This window comes from Dipodomys spectabilis, unplaced genomic scaffold (assembly GCF_019054845.1).
Source record: "Dipodomys spectabilis isolate Male_0828 unplaced genomic scaffold, ASM1905484v1 ptg000424l, whole genome shotgun sequence".
Lineage (NCBI taxonomy): Eukaryota > Metazoa > Chordata > Mammalia > Rodentia > Heteromyidae > Dipodomys > Dipodomys spectabilis.
The window spans coordinates 2,877,501-2,889,669 of NW_024871101.1; the positions used below are offsets into that span (position 1 = coordinate 2,877,501).

Sequence of the window (12,169 nt, forward strand, 5' to 3'; positions counted from 1 at the left end):
AGACTTATTTAAATGATCATATATTTCAATATTTTATCTTTCATTATTTTTACAATCTTAAAAGTTATACTAAGGGTTTTTAATTCAGAGTGGTTTCAGTTTGACATGTAAATTTAAGTTATACTGGTATTTATACACTAAAACCTTATTTTATTCCTTAATTTTTTTTTCAGCTTCCATACTTTTGTTTTGAAGGCGACAGTGTTCTTTCATACAACTATTTTCTTTTTACTAAGAACTTGCCAATTCATAATAGCACAAAGAGAATAATGAGTAAAAGGAATGGGGAGAACAATTTTAATTTTAATTCTGATTATGAGAACATAATGAGCAGAGATGGGCAGCAGTTACTAGAGTTGAAGTGCAGAGCATCTGTGCGAAGGTATGTGGAGTTACCGCTCCTCACCCCCAAAACGGTATTTTTTTCCTCAGTATATGCCTACTTCTGTGTCAAAGTTTCTGCATAAGTAGGCTGAGAATTATCCCATAGTTGTAGCGTGGGATGGATGCTAGCTGGCTGGTACAGCCTGGGTACACTGCCTCCCTAGGGACTGTGTCACAGGAAGGAGGCAAAGCAAGATAGCATTTTTGGTCACATTTGGGCCCTGTTTCAGGCCAGTGGGTATAATTTTACCAGAGATATACTTGTAGTCATTTACAAATGCCACAATATTTTCTTGCCATTCTGATCATTACATTCTAGAATTTAACAACAGTGCTTCTTTGCAGCGGCCTGTTTAGGTCCAGAGCTGACTATGGGTGCGGTAGTGGGCTGGGGCTGGAAGTTAGTACACATTCTGACTCCAAGCCTGGCAGTCTTTGGTGTGCAAGCCCTGAACTGCAAGTGAGGAAGTTGTGAAGCAGAGCTATACCACCCAGTAGGTGGGGTTTGAAACTGAAGAGTGAATCAAGGTTTCTCAAAGCTGGCATCCAGGGCACCTTAGAGTACATTATGTTGGGAGAGTCTGCTGACCTTGGAAAATTGGACAGTTGTAACTCTGGAAGATTCCACTTGAGTGACATTCTTTGAACAGATGTTTCTGTCTCTTCGTGCATCTGTCAAACACAGATGTGGTTGCTTGCAATATTCAAAGGAAATTCCCAAATATCAGCAAATAAAATCCAGAGCAGCATAATAAACCACGAACAAATAACATAAGGAGAATTACATGTTGAAAAATCTCTACCAAGCATGATAGTGAATATCCATTATCCTAGAACTCTGGATGACAGGACAGGAGGATCACCAGTGAGAGGAAGAAGTAGAAAGGAGAAAGGAAAGAGGGGAAAGAAATGCCTTATTATGACATATTAAGGGATCAAAGAAAAGCACAGATATTGAAAACAGAAGAAGAGCTGTATTATTTTGCACAAGAGGCTTTGGCTTTCAGTGTTTTACTAATACCACACACACTGCATTACTTTCTCTACAATCATAATCACATGTATACATATAGCAAACCATTTATTTAGAACAGCTTCATTGCTAATTTTTATTTTACAGTAGACTCAACTTAGTGAGTAATGAGTAAACTATTCAAAAGTTATTTTGGAAATGAAAATAGAGAAAAGAATATTTCTGAGGGAGAGCAATTAAGCCCTTTTTTTTTGGTGCCTGTCTTGAGGCTTGAACTCAGGTCCTGGGCACTGTCCCAGAGCTTTTGTGTTCAAAGCCAGCACTCTAACACTTTGAACCACAGTGCCATTTCTAGCTTTTTGGTAGTAAATCGGAGATAGCAGTCTCACAGACTTTCCTGCTCAAGCTGCTTTGAATTATGATCTACAGATCTCAACTTCCTGAGTAGCTAGAATTACATGCATGAACCACTGAAGCCCAGCTGAAAAAATCTTTATATCATTTAACTCAAAATGTCCAATTAATGCTTTTCTATTAAGAGAAATCAAAGCATTGTGAGAAAGTTTTGTCTTTAAATATATGTTAAGCCAGGCACTGGTGGGCTCCTGCCTATAATCCTAGCTACTAAGGAGGCTGAGATCTGAGGATTACGGTTCAAAGCCAGCCCGGACAAGAAAGTCTGTGAGACTCTTATCTCTAATTAACCACCAGAAAACTGGAAATGGCACTGTGGCTGAAGAGCTCAGTGGCAGTGCCCAGGCCGAGTTCAAGCCCCACGACCAACTACAAAAAAAAAAAGACATGTTACTTTCAGTTACTATAAAAAGTCTGTGTTGATCATGTAACAAGTGTTTTTTTTTAAAGTTTTACTGGTAAAATTTGAAATTGTTTTTGTAAAAGAATAACAAGAAAATCATAGTTCTTATGGAAAGTAGGAAATTGGACAATTTTCATTTGTTCTACTTTTCAAACTGAAGGAATCTTGTATTTGACTTTTTAGAAAGCATTTTTGGGGCTGGATCACTACCATATCCAAAGCCCTGAGTTCAATCCCCAACATTGTAGTAGGTATGTACGTGCAAGCACACATGTAAGTGCACATGCACATACATGTGTGTGTGTACATGCTACACTTTAACTTATCAGTATGAGAAGGGTTATATTTTATATTAATCATAAGTAAGTACAACATATATTTTTCCCCCAATTCAGTCTCTTACACTGTGTGCCTCAGCCCCTCCTCATCTCAACTAGCTTCCAGGAAGCTGAAAGTAGTACAGAATGGAGAGATTAGCAAGCAAATCACTCTCCTTTTTATTTGTGATATGACTTGAGATCTGATTAATAAAAATCAAGAAAGAAGACAAAGGTAAATGAGATAATCTGAGACTCATATAATTATCAAGTTCTAGAGAATTTATGGAGCTTTCATATAATAACGTCTACATATAGCTAACTTGATAGCATATATCCACACATATGCAAGTATCTAAACAACTGGCAGAAGCAGTGAAGACCCTTGCACAAGACAGCCACTTTAAATAGATTATCTATAGCAGGTTCTAGATGTGTGACTTGTGCTGTACATCCTTTTCTTTTTACACACACCCTACTCATTCACTCAGAGAATATATATGACAGCTACTGGACTAGACTGCATCTAGGGCAAGAAAAGACTATAGATTTCTTGGCCTATTCCTTGCTCCAGAATGAGATGGAGTATAATCATGCCAATTTGGGGGAACTAACATGATCTGTAAATCAGGAGACATGTATGAGAGGCTCCAAAGCGGAGATATTTCTGAGACAGCCCTGTTGTCTGCCTGTTGGAAAACTGTCTCATAAGAGTCAGTCTTCAACAAATGTCCAAATATAGTTTATCATTCCTTCCACGTACCCTGACATTGATGGCCCTGAATAGCTCTTCTAAAAACAATGATAATTTATTACCTCCGTTGAACCTTTCCCTAGTTTTCCTGACATTTTACTAGAAAGGGGTGTGAGCAGTAGATCCTGAGCACAATGTGCACTTCCTTGTGTCCTTGAACATTTTGCTGGGACAGAATTACTATACATTTCTCCTCAAGCCCAATTATAGCAGTAGTTACAAGTGAGAGATTTGCTGTGTCACTGCCCATTTCCATCAGATACTATGGAATTCTGGGGTGGGGGGAAACCCCCTATTTTCATTATCAGAAAAATATGTTCTACAATTATCTATAATCCTTTTACCTTGGGAACAGCAAGTATTAATGTTTTATATAAAAGTAATTCTTCAAGAATGAAGGAAGGGGTAACATTGTCCAAAAAGAAATGTACTTATTACCTGACTTACGAAGCGATAACCTCTCCGTACATCACCTTTACAATAACAATAAAAATTCAAAAAAGAAACAGTAATCTAAAAATAAGAATCTGAGGGACAATCATTAACTTTTTTGTAACACCCCCAACCCTCTTGCTGTCTTTGTCTCTTCTCTAAGCTTTAATAGGATTCTTGACAGTTTGATTGAAGTTTAGGTTCAGGCTTTTGCCAGGTCAGTTTGCTCTATTTTTTTAGTTGATACCACTGTTGCAACTGACTTTAAAAAGACTACTTCTTGAGCCAGAATTTCTAGTGGGTGAGAGTGCGGACTGTCTAGTATGTTTGACTGTGGCCAACTATATAGCAAAAAGGGTAAGTGCTAAAATACTAAAATTGATACTACTTCTGTTTCTTATTAATTAGATCAATAGAGACCATTTTAATTCCTCCTTCTTTCCCCTCCCCACAACAATTTTTAACCTAATTTTTCACAAATATTTGAACTCACAAATTAGTTGCCTTCTTAGAGAGATATAATGCATATCAAAATCCAGATGGTACTAATTGTTTCCTTGGGTAAGCTGGGTAAGTTTCTTTCTTTCCTTCTTTCTTCCTTTCCTTCTTTCTTTCCTTCTTTCTTTCTTTCTTTTTTCTTCCTTCCTTCCTTCCTTCCTTCCTTCCTTCCTTCCTTCCTTCCTTCCTTCCTTCCTTCCCTCCTTCCTTCCCTCCCTCCTTCCTTCCCTCCTTCCTTCCCTCCCTCCCTCCCCTCCTCCCTCCTTCCCTCCCTCCCTCCCTCCCTCCCTCCTTCCTTTCCTTCCTTCCTTCTTACCTTCATTCTTTCCTACCTTCCTTCCTTCCCTCCCTCCCTCTCCCTTCTTTCTCTCTCTTTCTTTCCTTCCTTCTTTCTTTCTTTCTTTTCTATCTCTCTTTTTCTTTCTTTCTCTCTCTTTCTTTTTTCTTTCTTTTGTTTTGCTGGTCTTTGGACTTGAACTCAGGGCCTGGCCACTATCCCCAAGCTTTTGTACTCAAGGGTAGTGCCACTTGAGCCACAGCTCCACTTTTGTCTATTTTTGGGTCGTTAGAAATGAGAATCTTAGAGCCTTTCCTGTCTGGGCTGGTTTTGAACTGAGATCCTCAAATCTCAGCCAACTGAGTAGGTATGATTTTGTTCTTGAGACACTAGCACCTACCTGGATGTTCTTTTTAACATAGCATTTTAGAGTTGACATTTTTGGTAGAGTAAAACAGAAATATCTAAGTAGAATGGTTATAGATTGAAAATTATTTTTGACTATTGTCACTTGTTATTGAGAAACTTTGTATCTTTTTCCATGTGTCAAAATTGTCTTTCAGTCTCTTTCCTTGCATAGAAAGTCAAATAGCTTCCAAGTAAAATATTAGAAGCATGTGGTTACAAGAGATCATGAGAAATCATCTCACCCATCCACATAAGGCCTGCCTGTGAGCTGTCCCTGAAAGATTGTAATCAATTTTCTCTTAGTAAACTCTCCAAAGAAGGAAATGTGCACCCTTCCTTGATACTATGCTTCAGTACTACTTTGTATTTCTTTTGTCCTAGAGTTTGCAACTAAGATTGAGGAAATCTGGATGACTAGAAGGAGATCATATTCTTGAACCCGGAAGTAGAGGAAGCAAAGCAATATGCATGATATACAGATAATATGTTATAAATTCAATCTACATTTGCTAAGTACCCACTGATGAAATACACAATTCCTAGGGAACAATGCCTAGGTTCTGAAAGAGCTTACAATCTTGTTTTTTAAAAGCCTAAAATAAATCTTGGTTTTGTAAAAGTCTCTTCTCTTTTGCCTCTCTTTTTTATTTTAGGATAATACTTGTGAATCAGTACACTGTAAGATACATGTTGGCTGTTTCATGAGACTTCTAACCTGATTGATTTAAATAAATTTCAAAATCAATGTTTTAAACATTTTAGAATTGAGAATTCCTTAAAGCTTATGTATTAGACATAGCTGATGGCATTGTTAGTAGAGTCATATGACATGATTAATTTAAAATCCTGTGCAATACCTTTAAAAGTTTCAGTTTTTAGGGAAAAAAATCATAAATTAATTGAATTGAATTGTTGTTTTACAAATCTGTATTGGGATGTTCTGACTTTTTTAATGGAAACAAAAGTAATGTGAACGTTTATTGTATACAGTTTTACATATTAGTTTTGTTAAGTTGAAATGTCACTTATTTCCACTGTATAGGAAGGAAACCTCTAAATATTACATTTTATGCTGTATTTCATGTAGGAAGTTTTGTATTAATATGTTTATTTCATTGTTTTTTACTTTCCTATTCTTTTTTATTGTCAAGGTGATGTACAGAGTGGTTATAGTTACATAAGTAAGGTAGTGAGTACATTTCTTGTCACTCTTGTTACACTTCCCTCAATTTTCCCCTACTTTCCCTCCCTGGAGGCCCCCTCCAAGTTGTACAGATCAATTCCAACATATTTTCTTGTGTCTATCACTGCTGCATTGTGCTCTGACTTTTAAAGATAGTTTAATTAGAATTCATTACGAATCTTTCCTGTCATCTGTGTACTAATCAACCATTTATCTCTAGATTGGGAAGTAAAAAGTTTAGGGAAATTATTTCACTTTGTCTTTTTTTTTTGCTGGTTGTGGGGCTTGAACTCTGGGCCTGGGCACTGTCCCTCAGCTCTTCAGCTCAAGGCTAGCACCCTAACACTTGAGCTGCAGCGCCACTTCTTTATTTCACTTTAGAGATTCTCTGACTGTGAACCTGTGAAAAATTGAAGAAATGACCTTATCCCAACTTCCTGGGAATGTTACTTTTTAAAATCTGAGTGATAGCAAGTATTTTGAGTTACTTTGAAAGAACAGAAATTTTCACTATCAGCTTTTGTGAAACTATTAAGGGCTAGAGATATGATTCAAATGGTAGAGCACCTACTAACAAGCATGGGACCCTGAGTTCAAATCCCATACCACAAAGTAAGAATCTAAAGTAAACTGAACAATCCCCCCAAAATCTGTTAAATTGAGACCCAATGGCTTTCTTGTATCACTTTATAAATCAGAGCATTTTTATTTGTTTAAAATCATTTTAGGTGAGGCTTCAAGAGAACCCCAACTCCTTGTTTTGCTTGGAAATCCTAATCTTGGCATTTTCCACGGAAAAGAAATTTGTTTCTTGAGGGAAATATTGTTTATTTGTTTTGGTGTCTGTCTGTCTGCCTTCCTGCCTGTCTGTCTGCTGGCCCACCTTCCTCCTGCCTGCTTGTCTGCTGTTTGTTGCTCACTCTCTCACCCTCTCTCCCTCTCTCCTTCTCTCTCCACATCTCCCTCTCCCCCATCTCTCCCCTCTCCCTCCTTCTCGCTATTTTATTCTCCCTCTCCCTTTCTCTCCTTCTCTCTTTCCTTCTCTCCCTCCTTTCTTTTCTCTCTCTCCTTCTCCCTCTCCCTTCTTCCCTCCTATCACCCTTCTCTCTACTTGAAAACTGTGCTTCACTTCTGGGCCTGCAGCTTCAGAAAATATGTTCCTCTGCTTCTCTGACATTGTCATTTTCAAGTTAGACTTGTCATATATAAAGATTTTTGTACATTGTTGTTTTTGGAAAGATAATCCTATGCTATTGAAAATGATTGTCTTTTTCATTGTTAGTCTATCTTGGTTTTGAGTGCTTTCTTCCTGATCTTCTATTTCTCCCAAATAAATTAGTATTTTATCTATAAAACAATAAAAATGTCTTGATTGTTTTCAACTATATAAGACATATTTGTGGTAGGTCTTGATATCTAGGCCACTCTAATAAAATTATAAACAAATTTCATAAATTCTTACTGTATTGGCTGGGAATGTGGCTTAGTGGTAGAGTGCTTGCCCAGAATGCATGCAGCCCTGGGTTCAATTCCTGAGTACTATATACACAGAAAAATCCAGAAGTGGTGCTATGGCTTAAGTGATAGAGTGCTAGTCTTGAGCAAAAGAACCTCAGGGGCAGTGCTCAGGCCCTGAGTTCAAACCCCAGAACTAGCAAAAAAATTCTTACTGTACATATCTTAAATACAATAACTTATTTTTCCCTGGTGCTAGTAATCATACTTGGAGCTTTGCACTGTGAGGCAAATGCTCTACCACTGATATCCAGCTTCAGCCCATGTTTTTTTTTTTTTTATCATGGTTTCTTTAAAATAACAATTTGGAAATCAAGAAGATAAGCTGAGGTACACACAGGTTATGTGCTTAACTCAAAACCACATAGTTGAAGACATAGATATTTAAGGCATTATATTAGGTTACAGTTGAGGTGGGAGATTAAAATAGCTTGTATTTACTACTTCATTTTACACAAAAATATTCTTTATTTGTTTATTTTGGCAGTCCTATAGTTTAAACTCTGGGACTTGGAATTGCTAGGCAGGTGATCTACCTCTTGAGCCATGCTTCTAGTCCTTTTTAGTTTTTTATTTTTTGGATAGGCGCTTATATTTATATTCAGGCCCTCCTAGATCTTAATCCTTATTTACACTTCCCACATAGCTGAGATGACAGGCATCTGCCACTTCCTCAACTTCTTTTTGGTTGCTATGAAGGGTTCATGAACTTTTTTGCCAGGGATAGCCTCAAAACATGATTCCCCCATCTCCATTTCCCTAGTAGCTAGGATTTTATATGCAAGTGACTGCTCTCCACTCTAAAGAGTTTATTTTGAGCATTCCTTTATAATTCTAGTATATATTCCTTGAACTCAATTAAATGGACCACCACTGTTCACTGTGCTTTGTTCAGACATATTTTTTTGCCCATGGTCTTTGTTCCTTTTTCTTCAACTCTGAAATTAAAAACACAGATTTTTAAAAAAGGTTCCTTAGACAGCATGAGGAATTATTATAGTTTATCCCTATTGCTGATTTAAAGCTGACTCAAGTTTATTCTTTTCTGAGGGAGTTGATGGCTCAGACAATGGCCTGATGAATGATACACAAAATGAGGTAAAGTTAATTTCCTCATAAAAGGTCTGTACAACTAGGAACTATATTTCACTCAGCACCCTGGCTTTCTTCAAGCCTTTCAAGTCTGAGGTAGATTCTGTAGCCTGTAATACAAATAATACTAGTAATAACAGTAGTATTTGATGTAAAGTACATCAACAATAGGCTAGTGTTTTTACTCTAGAGTTTCTACTCAATCATCCCAATGTCATTAGAAAGGAACAATATTCAGCCTTCATTTGATAGAAGAAAACAGTAAGCCAAAGAAAGATAAACTGTATGCTCACTTTTATAGGGTTATAAATGCTGGAACTCATTTTGAAACTAGAATATCTGAATTTTCTTTTTCTTTTTTCTTTTGTACCAGTCCTGGGGCTTGAACTCAGGGCCTACCTAATATCTGTCCCTGAGCTTTGTGCTCAAAGGTAGCAATCTATCACTTGATCCATAGCTCCATTTCCAGTATTGGTTTTTTTTTTTTTTTGGTAGTTAATTGGAGTCTTGTAGGTTTTACTGCCTGGACTGGTTTTGAACTGCAATCCTCAGATTTCAGCCATCTGAGTAGCTAAGATTATAGGCATGAGCCCTCTTCCACCATTCTCCCTTCTCCCACCTAACCTTTCCCCCACCTGTTTCATTAAGTTTTCTGGCTCCATTTACACACACACACACACACACACACACACACACACACACATTAATATGACTATATTCACCCACCATTCTTTATATTCATTCTCTCCCTCCCACTATCCCATCCCCATTCTATTAATTTTATGTAAAACCAAGGAACCATAATGATTTTGAACTATTGATTGAACTATTAGAATTGTGGGGTCATTTCCAATTATATTATCAATAAACTGAAGACCTCAGCAATTAGAATTGAGCTTGATGTGAGAAGTGAATTATTTTTCTTAAAATACTTTTTAAAATTAAGGCTCTGTCAGAGGCCAATTTAGCCTAATGTCCTTTTGGATATTCTTCAGTGACACTCATGGATTTGCAAATATTGGCTGTGCTTTTGCTCTAATGATCATTTACTTTTTTAAAAATAGTGGGGCTATATTGATAATCACAAGCTTAAGGAGTAGTAGGGCAAGGCCTAATTTCTAGTTGAATTAAGTTGATATGTTAGTTAAGCATTTTCTTTTTCTTTTTTTTTTTTTTTTTGTCGATTGTGGCACTTGAACTCTGGGCCTGGGCACTGTCCCTCAGCTCTTCAGCTGAAGGCTGGTCCACTACCACTTGAGACACAGCACCACTTCTGGCGTCTTCTGCTTATGTGGTGCTGAGGAATCGAACCCAGGGCTTCATGCATACAAGGCAAGCACTCTATTATTTAGCCACCTTCCCAGTCCCAAGTTAAGCATTTTCTTAATTGTCTCTTCCTCCGCAATCCATTGTGCCTAGAATACACATACTGCCTTTCTCAGAAATACTTCAGTTGCCTGCAGAAAACTCCATCAAGGTGAATACTTAATTCTATTGTACCCTGTACAGTTTTTCTTGTGTCATTGAATGTTATATTATAATTTCCTGTTTACATATCTTTCTGTCACTGTGCTATAAACTTCTTAAGGTCAGGGACTGTGTTTTGCTCACTTTTCTTATATTCTCAGACTGCCATACAATGCCCAGTCCTCAGCATGTATATATTTAGTGCATGCTTACAGAATTAGTGAGCATATGATTTATTCTCAACAATAATAAGTGTATGTGAAGACATGGATCTAATGTGTTAATTGCCTATTTGTTCTATGACATATTAACACAAATATATACAATTGAATAAACATGCTTATTTGTATACTGAAAGTCATCCAGAGCACTGCACTAAATATAGTGTTTGGTCCAGACTTTTATTCTTTTTTTTTTTTTTGGGTCCAGTCATGGGGCCTGAACTCTGGGCCTGGGCGCTGTCCTTCAGTTCTTCAGCTCAAGGCTAGCGCTCTACCACTTGAGCCACAGCACCACTTCTGGCTTTTTTCTTTTTGCTTATGTGGTGCTGAGGAATCGAACCCAGGGCCTCATGCATGCAAGGCAAGCGCTCTACCACTGAGCCACCTTCCCAGCCCAGACTTTTATTCTTATGACTTTCTACATATACCAGGCATTCTTCTACCTCTGATCTTTTTCTCAATAGATGCTCTTTTAACCTGCCCTCTTCCTTTGTTCTACAGGGTTTTTTTCTCATTATTTACCTCTTGTCACTAATGGCATCTTTCTTGGGTTCTTCATGTAGTGCAGGTTTTCTTTACTTCTAAAATCCTTCACCATTTATTGTGTATATCTTTCAAATGGTCACCTATCTTTTGTGAGTATAGTCTGGTCAAACCTTTAGGCTGTTAAATTCTGAAGAGTTGGACCATGTTCTATATTTTCAGTTCCTACAACAGAAGATATGCTTTCTAAATGCTTAAGATGACTCCTAGAAGCTGAGAAAAGTGAGGAAATTACTCACCACTAGAGCTTCCAAAAACAGCCAAGCCCAGCTAGGCACTGATGATTCACACCTGTAATCCTAGTTACTCAGGAGGCTGAGATCTGAAGACTGTGGTTCAAAGACAGCCCGCAGGAAAGTCCATGAGTCTCATGTCCAATTAACTACCAAAAAAGTGCGTAGTAGATCTTTCACTCAAATGGTAGAGCTCGAGCCTTGATTACAAAAGCTCAGGGCCAGTGCCCAGGCCTTGAATTCAAGCTTCAGGACCAACGCGCGCGCGCGCGCGCGCGCGCGCGCGCACACACACACACACACACACACTCTCTCTCTCTCTCTCTCTCTCTTTCTCTCTCTCTCTCTCTCACACACACACACACGCACACAGAGACAAGCCCTGGGCCAGTGCCCAGGCCTTGAATTCAAGCTTCAGGACCAACGCGCACACACACACACACACACACACACACACACACACACAGACTCACACACACACACACACACGCACACAGAGACAAGCCCTAATAACATTGTTACTTTAGGTGAGTGAGACCCATTTTGGACTTCTGAGCTCAAAATATTAAGATGATAAATATACATTGTTTTAAGCCACTAAGTTTATGGTAATTTGTTAGAGAAATAGAAAGCTAATAATAGAGATGATCACATTAGTATGTTTTTCTCTGACAAATTACAGGAAATTGAAAACAGGAAGTTCCAGTAATGAAGAAACCGAATGTGATTTCTCTAGGGAACAATTGAGCATTTTTTCCCAATATTTGTTCATTTCACAGTTGTCCATATGGGACTATGAAAAAAAAGCACTGAGATATCTAATGTAGCATCACAGGAATTGTGGTCTTCTGACTCTTTTTGTAATTCGGACATCAGTTCTATGGTGGATTGTCAGTACTAATCTCTTTGTGAATGGTTTCTGACAATGTAATATATTTATAGAGACAGCTTGTCAGAAAGAACAAAACACAGGCCTAATCCCCAGTTTTTCTGCCTTAAGGAAGACTTTAAGCAAGTCGCCTTTTTTTTTTCTATACTTAAGATCTCTGTGAACA

At 37.8% G+C, this 12,169-nt stretch overlaps 1 protein-coding gene across 2 annotated transcripts in view; it reads left to right on the forward strand.

The window, feature by feature from the left end:
• Positions 1–12,169, forward strand: part of Sh3bgrl (SH3 domain binding glutamate rich protein like) — a 76,907-nt gene that overhangs the window by 11,745 nt on the left and 52,993 nt on the right. Inside the window, exon 2 of one of the 2 annotated variants that reach the window (XM_042668293.1) lies at positions 5,242–5,479. The exons of the other annotated variant lie outside the window; for it this stretch is intronic. Coding sequence (XP_042524227.1) covers positions 5,242–5,297 — 56 coding nt within the window. The 3' untranslated portion in view covers positions 5,298–5,479. Of the gene's footprint in view, positions 1–5,241; positions 5,480–12,169 lie in introns of those variants that run through there. 2 annotated transcript variants of the gene reach the window in all.